General features: G+C 37.8%; 1 protein-coding gene across 3 annotated transcripts in view; it reads right to left on the bottom strand.

Moving 5' to 3' along the window:
* LOC100083071 (sodium channel protein type 9 subunit alpha) overlaps positions 1-12740 on the bottom strand; it is a 94112-nt gene that overhangs the window by 56414 nt on the left and 24958 nt on the right. For 2 of the 3 annotated variants that reach the window (XM_029072111.2, XM_029072109.2), the window contains exons 2-7: positions 11209-11521; positions 6254-6372; positions 5761-5850; positions 5027-5155; positions 3891-3982; positions 2623-2856 (exon numbers count right to left, since the gene is read on the bottom strand). In XM_029072111.2, coding sequence (XP_028927944.1) covers positions 2623-2856; positions 3891-3982; positions 5027-5155; positions 5761-5850; positions 6254-6372; positions 11209-11469 — 925 coding nt within the window. In that variant the 5' untranslated portion in view covers positions 11470-11521. Of the gene's footprint in view, positions 1-2622; positions 2857-3702; positions 3795-3890; positions 3983-5026; positions 5156-5760; positions 5851-6253; positions 6373-11208; positions 11522-12740 lie in introns of those variants that run through there. The other variant, XM_029072110.2, reaches the window with a different exon arrangement.

Raw genomic sequence — 12740 nt, forward strand, 5'->3', positions numbered from 1 at the left:
AGGAAAGTAGTTGAAGATGGAATGAAACCATGATTTTGGAGCTTACTTTACCCAAATAAGTGTTATGCTCGTATCTTAGAAGTTTTTTGGCAGAGCTAATGTTCCAGTTGAATAATGGCATTGCACAGTCAATAATTTACACACATCATTATTCCAAAACCAGTATAAAGGAAAGAGGATGAAGTAACCATTTGGAAAACTATGAAAACTGGTACAGAAATCCTGATTGTTTAGGAAAATGATTATGAATAGGTGCGGGAATCAGATATACTCAGAAAAGTGAGAATAAAATTTCTGTATCGTTCTGACTAATGTGTTTAATAGAGGCAGTCATTAAATCCTGTACCATCTATGAAGATGATGAGAATGTGCATGTAGGACAGGGACTGTGCCTGATCTAATGAATTTGTATCTACCCCAGCATTTAGAATGGTGCTTGACAGATAGTAAGCGTTTAACAAATTCCATAATAATTATAATAACAATAATAATAGTAGTAATGAAAATAATTGGAACTGTCTGGAGGAGTGTGTCTCTTGATAGTTACCCACAGCACTTAAGTACATATCAATCTATCAATCGTATTTACTGAGCACTGCACTAAGCACTTGGGAGAATTAAATGTAACAGAATTAGCAGATGTTCCCTGCCCATAACAAGCTTACAGTCTAGAGGGGGAGACAGACATTAATCTGAGTAAATGAGTAATTTATGATATATGATTTAATCTGTAATTCATTCCTTTATATTAATGTCTGTCTCCCCTTCTGTAAGCTCATGGTGGGCAGGGAACATGTCTGTGAACTCTGTTGTACAGCACCCTCCCAAGTGTTTAGTACAGTGCTTGTGTACATAGTAAAAATTGCTCAATAAATACCAACGACTAATTGATGGCTGTGGTGAACAATGCCCTATTGATATTGGGGCAGCATTTGGGGAAATAGAAATCTTCACCCCCTCAAGGACTGTGACGGTCATTTGCCCCACACCCAAGATGTGAGGAGGAATTCAGCTCTCCACTGGAGAACTGAGGAGCATTAGGAAATGGAGAGCAGTGAAGATTACCAAAGGTGAATGCATTCCGTATAAATAAAGAATGTACTATGGACCACTATCATCCTTTATTAAAGTGGGGAAACATTTTCTCTGAGTTTTCATTGTTTCTCTTTTCTCTGCCTGAACATTATGCTGATTGGCATACCTCAAGCAATCTTTTTTCCATAAAAAATCACAATAGAAAGAAAATAGTCTTCTATCAAAAATTAAAAGAGCTTATTTTTGAGGGGAAAAAGCCTCGATCTTTATGGGTGATTGCAACACGATTCCCCTTCTTATTAATTATTTAACTTCTGCAATCAACTTGAAGGAGCACTGGAACAGAGTGCAATGTTTCCAACAGTTCCTTACTGTATGTAACTACTGGGAAGCAGCCTGGCATAGTGGATAGAGCAAGGGCCTGGGAGTCATAAGGTCATGGCTTCTAATCCCGGTTGCGCCATTTGTCTGCTGTGTGACCTTGGGCAAGTCACTTCTCTGTGCCTCAGTTACCTCATTTGTAAAATGGGGATTGAGACCGTGAGCCCCACGTGAGCCTCACGTGGGACAGGGACTCTGTGTCCAACCTGATTTGCTTGTATCCACCCAGACGCCTGGCATGTAATAAGCAATTAACAAATACCATCATTATTATCATTATTACTGTTTCCCAGAATACTGCATCTTAGGGGAAGGATGGGGATACTAAAAACAAGTTGACTCATGGGCACTGAGAAGAGATGCTATGAGGAATGGCCAGAAAATGACTGCAACTATACTCAAGAGAGCCACAAATGAAATGATATCCTGAAGGGTGATGTGCTGGAGAATGTTCAAAGCTCTTTTTGGCAATGTCTGACAATATGGGAATGTAGGCCAAAAACATAGGAGAATTGAGTGAGGAAGAGGTAGTGCGCTGAAAGGGTGGGACTGTAAGGAATTCAAAATAGACCTTAACTAGGGGAGTGTGACTACCTTGGACCTGAAGCTTTGTTTTCAAGGCAGGATTTAAAAGCGATTAAGAATGAAAATCTCTTCTGTATTTTTTAATATTAGGCTTTTAAAAATTAAGTTTAAAACCACGTGGTTGCACACTCGCACAAATGAGTAGCAAAGACTGTAGTCAAGTAAAAAACTGGAAACGGGAATTTTAAAAATTAAACCTAATTAAGGAACATAAAAATCAGTGACTCATGCAAATAATGACAAAAACTGATGGGAAATAAAAACTTGTCCTTTTAAAAGGGTACTTGTTCTACTTATGGCAGTGTCTGGTGGGACTTTTTTAAAACAAACATTCTTTCAAATCTTACTAACTTGGGTTTTTGTATCACTGAATTATGAGGCTATACAAGGAAGGAAATAGAAAATGACAGAACATCATTTTCAAATTCCTGCATACACTTCTATATTCAATGGTTTGCATTTAAATAGTTTGCTTTAGACAACAGGAGGAGGAGGAGAAGGAGAAAGAAGGATTGGGGTGGAGCAGGAAAAGGAAGGACAAAAGAGAGAAAAAATGGTAGAATATCCTGAAAGAATTTGTTTTTCCCCTTCCTTCTCCCCATCTTTAATAGCATTTCTTACTTTTTTCACTGAGGTATTCTTCCTTGTTAAACAGGTTTCCAGTTAAGTTTTGCATTGTTTCATTGTAGTATGTAGAATTGCTTGGAGGCCATTTCAAGCATTTATGCCTCAGGTTACCCATGAACAGCTGCAGTCCTATCAGTGCAAATACACTCAGACAAAACACAGTCAGGATCATTACATCGGAAAGCTTCTTTACTGACTGGATAAGGGCCCCCACGATGGTCTTTAGCCCTAAAAACAGAGAATGGGTTTAGGATGATGAAAGAAAGCACCTAAACATTCAAAACATTAGCAGTTTATATTCCAAAGTTAATGAGTCCATGCACTGTTCCATATCAATGACCACAAGGCTTGACAATGTAGTAAAGTGATCGTGAAAAGTCTGCTACCTGTGATGGTGATTAGGAACGGATTTTTTTTTAATTTATCTGATTCTGTGAAAGGCTAGGTGTTCTAATCACTTAGTTTATTATGCAAAACAAAAGCATTTGGAATGCTTTGCCATCCACAGAAGCAGATGTTCATGCTTTATTATGAAATCCATGTTACAAAAAAACAACCAAAAAACTAATGCTCATTTCCTCTTAAAAAAAACCATCCGTTTCACTTGATATAGACATTTTGGTGATGCACCTGAGACAGTTTTGAAAATTATAATGGCATTTCATTTTCATCTAGAAATGGTTTAATGAGGAAAGGCTAAAGGGAAAGACAACTAATTCCTCATGCAGTATCCCATGCTCTTCCAAAAAAAAATCTTATTGCCTATTCTGTTAGAAAACAATTTTTAAACTAATTGAAATTTTCAGTGCCAAATGTGAAATTCTTAGAGAAAATTTCAAAACTATATGCAAACCATATGGGCTGCATGAATACTGCAAGTCTCATGCAATTATTAAACTCAGAGGCTGATTTTGATTAGAAATCCAATGTTAACAAAAGCAAGGAATCATATATAAATAGCTAAATCTACTCTACTTTGATTCCTGATTTTGGAAACATGAATGATAATCTTTTGCTAATTTTTTTTTTCCAACTGGACAAAAAATCAGCCTCAGTGTTTAACCTAGCTCTCACCTGGAATGACCGAAATAGTTTTCAGCGCTCGGAGAACTCTGAATGTTCTCAATGCTGAGACATTGCCCAAGTCCACAAACTCTGTCAGATATCTGTAATAGGGGAGTTCACACACAGACACAATGACAACACACAAGAAACAGTTGGAGACATAAGGGGCCTATTGCTGCACACCATTTTATCCTTACCTGGGATTACAGAAATAGTTTTCAAAGCTCTCAAGACTCTGAAAGTTCGAAGAGCTGAAACATTGCCTAGGTTTACAAACTCTGTTAAATACCTGTAGAATTAAATCAGAGTTATTCAAAATTGAGACAGAATGCATACTGGTTACCTCAGCCTTTCATAAAGACCTTTCTAAAATGAGTGAACTTGCTAAAAAAATTCCAAATTGAGGTATAGTCTTTTCACCAAATAAATCTGTCTCTTTTCACCAGTTACAATTAATTGTATTTCATTAAAATAGACCTCATAAATTGAATTTTTAAGGTATCAGGTATCTAAACATAATCTATCAGTTATTTCATCAATAGTCTGCTACTAAATATAATTCAAAATTAGATGGACACTACAAATTTCCCTTAAATAAATTATCTGTAAAATGATACATTTCTTACCCTGGAAAAAAATGGTGCTCTACATTTATTGCCTTCACTTTGTAGAATCACATGAAATTGGGAAAATGAACATCCACTCTGTTAGTTTTAATCCATTTTTGAAAGAAATGCACATTAATGATTTTCAGGTAACTAAAAATTGAAAATAATGTTTTGTTGCAATATTAACTTAAATTTTTCCAGTGAAAAATTCAGATCTTAAAAAAAAATTGCTTCCCCTGAAAAATGTCCTGTTCATATAGTAGATCATGAAAAATAAATAAAAACTTTTTTTGTCAGAGGATTTTTTTCTGGATTTTCTCTGAATATATTGTCTTACAAATTACATAAAAGTGGAAGAATAATTTCTGGGGGATTGAGCTCTGAGCTGGAAATCAGATGACCTGAGTTCCTATTCAGCCTCTCACTGGATTCTTCCCTGGTTGACAGTGATTCAGTCAGGCCTGACTTTCTCCACCTATAAAACCAAGATATTCTACACTTCCTACCAAACAATCCAGGACTTCATAGCAACAATGGACGATAAAAGAAGATAATAAATCCCTTGAGGTTTTTGGGGGGATAGAAAATTCAAGCTTCATTTCCTAATCCATCAAAGTACGATTCGGCTAAAAAGGTGTCTTCCGTAGAGGTACAGTTGGACTGAAATATTTTGCCTTCCAAGAATTGCCTACCCTTACCCTGTTGAAGAAAGAAAGCATACTTACGCAAATGAAATAACAGTGAAATCGAGCCAGTTCCATGGGTCGCGGAGGAAAGTAAATGGTCCTATACAGAAGCCTCTTGCAAGGATCTTTACAAGTGATTCAAAAGTATATATTCCAGTGAAAGTATACCTACAGGCAAGTATTCATGGAAAAATCAATTGTAACAAATGCAGCCGTAACACTGAAAGGAATCGGCTCTAACTCCATATAGCAAATCAGTTCCCAGACGCAAAGATGAACTCTTATCTTACCAAATTGTTGTTTATGGTAGCTCTTTTGATTGCTGACCCATCCACCCACTGAATGGAGTGAGGACTAGGGTCAAACAGTTGTCTCTCAAACCTGGCAAATTCCCCGGTGCTAAAACTCCCGACTGACTTTTTAGGAAGAGTTTCTGGGGATCGATGACCCTCCTTGGGAGATTCAGAATGATGTACTCGATGCCCAGCTGCCACCGTCTCCAGACAAATGCAGGCTAGCCGGCACATCACTGGGCACTCACCCAATGTCCCCCTGGGCTGGGTTAACATTAGTCATAATTGTCCTCCCCTGGGATGGCAAGTGAAAAACCACAGAAAGGAGAGTAGCAATAACTCATGGGAGGGACAGCCTCGCCCAGGTGGAGTCATTGCTGACAGACTGAAAGAAATGGAAGTCAAAGGCACAGGCAGTGACAGGAAGAAATCCATGCTCTAATTGAGAAAATATTTCAAAAAAGTGTTCCGGAAACTTACTCTACAATTTTTGCCCACTCCGGAGGATTACTCAGGGTCATAAATATACAGTTGGTCAGGATAGTGCACATAATGAGCATGCTGAATAAGGTAGAGAACAGTCAAGGAACATACACTGAGAAACTGTACGATCCAGCACTTTGTAAATACCCGATAAAATTATTTATGAAAATTTTAACACACTTCTCACTTTAAAAATATAACTAGGCTAGCTTCAAACAATCATTCCCAGCAAAACAGGCATATTTGTTATGCAGAATATTTAAAATGTTTCTTATAACTCTTAAACATATATTCTTGCATATATTTTTTAAATGGTATTTGTTAAGCACTTACTATGTGCCAGGCATCATTCTCCCCGACTGAGTTCGGTCCACGATTAACCAAAATTACAGGTTCAAACTATAAGAAACAATTGAGTAACAACACAGAAGTGCATTTTCTTCCAGTTTGATTTGCCAGATGAAACATTGCAAGTCTTTTGAAAGGATATGAATGTACTAAAATTTTAATCGATATTTTTCTAAGAAGATTGAAAGGACTTAAAATGTACAAGGCAGGGGTGGCACTGAATCGGAAGATTGTTTTTCCTCTGTTCAATACTATGAAAGTCTGTGGGGGAAAAAAATACAGGATGAAAGCAAACTTTATCTTAATATATATTTCATAGTATCTGCCCTGTGAACATTAGCACACACGCTACCTCTTCTATGCCAAGCTTTACATCTCTTCCTCTAGAGTCACTTTCTTCCAACACAGAGAAGTTAAGGGAAAACATTGGTGGTTTAACTTTATCTGTATTTGATGGCCAGCTTTTTTCTGACAGTCAAACTGTGCTGTATTCATTGAAGCCACCTGGACACCAGCCACATATCCTTACAGCTGGCCTTCTGAGAGGAAATAGCATATATATTTTATGTGCAAATAGAAGGTAAAAATATGTTAGAAGTTAAATATTTGAATTTGGCAACAAATATATTTCCCTTGAAAACGTTTACTATTAAAAGAAAATAAAGGCAATGCATTGAACGACCTTGATTAAACATTATTTAGTTTGATGAACTAGTGTCTTTGAAGTAACCAAAAACCATTTTACCACTTACTTGCATATGGACTAAGCCACTCTTTCAGTGTTTATGGCTCCTAAACCTTTAGGCTCTTGGAAAACAGTGGTATTCAACAGGAAACTAAATAATTATAAAGACTAATTTCTAAAAAAAATTGCACTGTAAAATTAGTAAGATTATAATGGCATAATTCCAAATGACTTTATAAATTCAATCCAAAATGCTGCCTGCAGTCTACAAATGTCTTCTCTTGCCTACCATTCCATAAGTCTTAAATTAGACATTCATGGAGGGTCAGAGTTCAAAGGTTGTTGTTGGGGAGCGGGGAAGGAGGGGTAGCAGAATTAGGAAAGTTTTTTTTTTCTATTTTAACTCTATTTCATTCATTCATTCATTCAATAGTATTTATTGAGAGCTTACTATGTGCAGAGCACTGTACTAAGCGCTTGGAATGTACAAATGGGTAACAGAGACAGTCCCTGCCCTTTGACGGGTTTACAGTCTAATCGGGGGAGACAGACAAGAACAATGGCAATAAACAGGATCAAGGGGAAGAACATCTCATTAAAACAATAGCAAATAAATTTCCTTGCCTGCATATGTATTGGGGGATTTTTGCGGGGTTTGGTGGACTGAGAAGAGAAGAGAGGTGCAGGGACAGAAAGTGAAATGTATCTATATGTGTATATATAACAAGTATACACACACACACACACACACACACACACACAATAGGAAAAGTAGAGAGTCAATAATAGGGGAGGAATTAAAAAAAAAAGATTTAGGAACAGAAAGGGACAAAAGCAGAGGTAAAGCATGGTATGAGGTTTGGACAATAGAATGAATATGGAAACAGGGAGGACTAAGCTAATCACAATTAGGAGAAAAAACAGGACAAGATAAAAGAAAGGAAGGGTGAAGGCAAAAAAACAGGAGTTGAGAAAGGAGTTAAAGAGTAGTTTAGAGGGAGAGTCAAAGATCACACTAAATAACTTTCTGCAAGGTGTGTGCCTGCTCTCTCAAGATCAACAGCAGTGATGGCTCTCCAGAATAATAATAATAGCAATGATTATGGTATTTCCTAAGCATTAACTATGTGCCAAGCACCGTGCAAAGTGCTGGGTAGATAATTAGGCTAGACACAGCCCTAGTCTTGCCTGGGCCACCAATGTGTTCAGAAAGTCTGCTTAGCTCTCCTTGGGTATGCTAAGTACCCAGTAAACTTTTCTAACTACAATTGCATGACCTCACTGGAATGTCTAGTGGGTAGGGACAGCTGTGACACCTTCTCATACAACATATCAGAGAATCACTGTGTTCATCTCCCTCCAGCTAAGGTGTCACCTGCTAAGCTTTTCAAATGATATGAAATTTCCATAAGGAACCAGTAAATGTTGTCAACACAATCTTAGAAAAATAATGTTCTGTTACCCCCAAGTGTATTTGCATTTTTCATTTGGATTAAATTGGTTAAAATTTAATCCCAACATTCCTACATGTTCAAATGTGACATTTAAGAAGTCCTGTGGTCACCTTCAATGGATTCAAACATCCTACTTTACTACTGAAATTCTTTCAGGGATGCATTAACCTTTTCCCACTGCTCTTTTTGGATAATTTTTAAACCTAAGGCAGCAGTTCAGATTAAAGTACTCATTGTTTTTTCATTGTTAATGCCTTTGGATTTTGCTTGTTTTCCTCCTTTAGGCATTTTGGTAATTTCTCAGTCACTACTGTATTTGCTCTTGCAAGTCACAAGCCCACTGCATTCATTCACTATCTTTAATATGTTAAAATTATTGGTTTGAATTCAATTACTATTTTAAAATTATTGGTTTGAATTCAATTACTATTCTCTTTCCTTAATACACTCAATTTAGTGTGCTTTTTTTTTTGCAATTGTAACAGTTTTCTTCCTAATTTACTCTGTCATTATTGCTAAAATGTTCCAAATAAGTACCTCAAAAGTTGGCAAAATTCTAGTGGCTACTTGTCGGTACCCCACCCTCCTACTGGGTACGCCAATCAGATGAGAGTGCAAGAGCCTCACTGCCATCAACTGCCAGTGAAGTAGTGAGAAACATTGGCATCATATCACGAGGGTTTATCCGGGGTCCTGAGGAGACAGCTGATATTGGAGTGTAAAGATTCCTGGTATATTACTTTAATCGTATTTAATCATCATTGAATCCCCAATGAGGAAACTAAGATACAAAGAAAAGTGACTTGCCCATAGTTACCCAGTAGGCAAGAGGCAGAGCTAGGATAAGAACCCAGTTGCTCTTTCTGTATAGTGTCTAAAATGTATAGTGTGTTGACTGCCAGTTAGTTTACTTACATCACTGGCTTACTCCCACAAATAATTCAGATATGTTGTTCAGAATGACTGAGATATTTTAGGCTAAAATGTCCTCATTCATCTGAAGTTATTGGATAATTCTGTCTAAAGAAATTTTGGGAGTCTACATTATCTATAGAATATGTTTGTAGACAGACTGTCCACATGTCACCTTGGACCAGGGTAAAACATTTTAACCTTGCTCAAATTAATAATTTCCCCATATTCAATTTTTAACTGTCCTCAAAAAGGTACCTACTGAGGCTATCCAACAACAAGATTTCAGTTGGTAATTATAACAGAAATTAAATGAGTCGGATTTTCCAACTGGTTGTGCCTGATTTGGAATATCACAAATTTTACAGATGAGGTGGTCAGAGGAACAAAGCTTTATGCCATTTCTAGGCATTCTGTATTTTTACTAAGTCAGCTAACTTGGTTTCTGTTTGCATTCATTTATGACAAAATTTTGAAGGGCTGTCTTTACTTTTCTACTTCTTCCATGAAGCCTCTAGCCACTGGTTAATAAGCTCCCTGGGTATCTTTAGGGGTCTGTATTTATTTCCAAGAGACCAGGTGCTACATACAGATGATAAAAGGATTCAGACTCATCAGGAAAGATTAGATGGCCCATGGCTTAACCGTGAGTGGATAAATGTAAGGAAAACTTGTCTTACTACCTTGGGGAAGAGAAAGAACCTTTGTTGTTGGTTTGGGTCCATGAATATAAAACATGAATGTCATCTTTCTAAGCTCTGTTCCAAGCATTGACCACATGGATTACTTATATTTTAAAGGAAACAAGTCTCGGATGAGGTGCACATGCCTGACCTCCATCTCCACCTGTTTTACACGTATAAGGAAATAACCTGCTCTCTGAATCCTCATTCTCTATAGTTTTTGTTTAAATAAGACATGTATTTAGGACCAATTTATTCCCTGGTCCTCAAATAAACCAGTTGAGGCCTAAAAGATATTAGTTTGGCCTCCTTTTAATAGTACTACTTCAAATATTTTCAGGGAAAATTGTCTATAGATGTACCTATATCCTCCAGTCTGAATGTACTCCCTGAGAGAACAGAGGTGGTGTCGGTATGAATAGGCCAATAGAAATTTCTGGGGCTACAGTTTTCCTCCACTCCCTTCTCACCTTTCTTCAAACACATCCAAATGCATTAAGCACATGCCAGGGAAAATACCAGCCAGCGTACAATTTTAATAAATGTGGTACAATTAAGCAGATGAATACATCTCTTGGAGTTCAACACCTCTCTGCTCAGAATCCCATATCTCTGGACATTCCTGGGTCCTCTCTAGGAATAGTTGCTCAACAGCTCCTTGTGCCAACTCCACCAACAGTTAATTAGTAGGGCAAATAACTATTCCTCTGGACACTTATATGTATGTTTCAGAAGCAAGGGAAGGAGCTGGATTCACACCTGCCTACCTGTGACGCTGCTAAGGAGAATATTTTGGAGTCCTAAGAAAGAGCAGGACACACTGGCACTCTTCTGCTGAAACAGTTCCTATGGATACTTGAAATGTACTGCACCATGCAGGGCACTTTAAGATCCTTACACTTTTTAAAGGAATTTATTGGAGATTGGGAAAATTCAATTCAGTAGGATTTATTGAGTGCTTACTGTGTGCAAAGCACTGTCCTAAGCACTTGGGAGAGTACAGTATAACAATAAACACTGGAAGTTATAGATTATTATCCAGGCTTCTAATTTTCATGCAAAAAAACCCTTCCTACTTTATTATGGGATCCAGGAATTCTTTTATATCTATAATGTCACTAGGTGGGTTCTGGAAACACAAAGGAATCCAGATATCACACCTGTAGCCGAATCAGATTTGATCAGCTAACCTTTAAGAATGTAGATCTTTCCGGTAAGGATTCTACTCCATTTCAGTGACATTTTATTCAGTTTGAGCTCAACTCAATTGCTCTCTCAGTGTTACTAATAAACTCCATCACTTTCTAGCAGTACTCGAAAGTTAAGCAGAAATATTAGACTACGAGTCACCATAAATTCTCACTTTTTTATCCATGTAGAATGGGTCCAGGTCCTCCAGGGGTGTGGATACCATTCCCGGGGGAATGTCGCCATAAATGAACGGCAGCTGTTTTCCAGCTTCCAAGTCACTATTGGGCTTTGGGGCATCCTCATCATCGTCGTCTTTCTTTTCTTCCTTGGATTCTTTGTCTTTGTCTTCAGCGATGCGTTGCTCGATCGCCACAAGGGACTGCCGGGTGAAGTAGGCGAAGCTGTCGGGTCCTGGGGGCACCAACACTGCCATCTTTTCATCCTGTAATGTGGTCTTTCCTGTTATCTCTTTACACAAGAAGAGCCTGCGTGAATTAACGAAAGCAGGAAGGACACTGGTTAGGATAGCAGAAGAAAGCCCAATTAGAAACAATATTATGAGGCAGGGAATGCGACTGTTACATTGTTATATACTACTCTCCCAAGCACTTAGTACAGCGCTATGCACACAATAAGCACTCAATAAATATGACTGGTTGATTGAGGTGGGTTTAGCTTAAAGACATGCAATTTACTTAGACTGTGAGACAGAGACCGTGTCTGACCTAATTAACTTGTACTGATCTGTAAGTACACAAGACAAGGTTTTCACCGATACCAGACCCAAGTGCACAAGATGTGTTTCCTTCATATAAAGGAACCATTGATGCAATATACGCAAAGGCTACGTGGCAGGGGAATGTCCCACCTCTGTTATGTATTTATTGAGAGAGTTCTCAATAAATAGGACTGATTAACTTAAAGGTTATTTTTAGAATAGCTTCGAAGGTGGGGAGAGTGATGGTCTGTTTTATATGAAGAGGGAGGAGTTACAGGCCAGAGGGAAGATGTAGGCAAGAGTTGATGGCGAGGCAGACAAGTTTGAGGTACACAAAGCAGGTTGACATTAGTAGAGTAAGTATGTGGGCTGGGTTGCAGTAAGAATCCAGTCTACCACTTAGGGAATACAGATTCATTCTCTGAAGTTAAATAGGGACAGTGGGCATGTCTCATACGCTCAGTTTCTCCAAACACCAGCCACCGCACAGTGATATTTCCAGGTGTCAGTGGTGGGGAGAAATTTACTACGTCACGCTACAATTAAGAAGCTCGTGATTGGATTATTTGATTTGATGGGTGGTGTGTCAGAGAAGGCATTCCCTGATTTAATTTCCAAGGCTGCAAAGTTAGGGAGAGGTTCTTGAATGAGTCAATGATTCCTGCTGAGCCTAATGTATCTGTTTTTAAAATGTGCATATGTGTTTATAAACTGACTGAGGATTGTAGCTCTTGTGAGCCTTTTAACTTCTGTTTTTTGACATAATCAGTTTTTGAGTTTCTCAGTGAACCAGGAGATAATGTTGTACTGTGCCAGATGCAGTAGTAAAATCCACACATCCCAAAGGGGAAGTGCAACACTGTTTCTATTCCCAGAAGATATAATTCCTTATGAAACTCTTTAATGTTTAAAAATTGTATAAAGCTGAACAAAAAAATCCCTAATTGTTATACTCATTGATTCCTTTACATTTTAACCTAAGCTAT

This window comes from Ornithorhynchus anatinus, chromosome 9 (assembly GCF_004115215.2).
Source record: "Ornithorhynchus anatinus isolate Pmale09 chromosome 9, mOrnAna1.pri.v4, whole genome shotgun sequence".
In the NCBI taxonomy this organism is placed as follows: Eukaryota; Metazoa; Chordata; class Mammalia; order Monotremata; family Ornithorhynchidae; genus Ornithorhynchus; species Ornithorhynchus anatinus.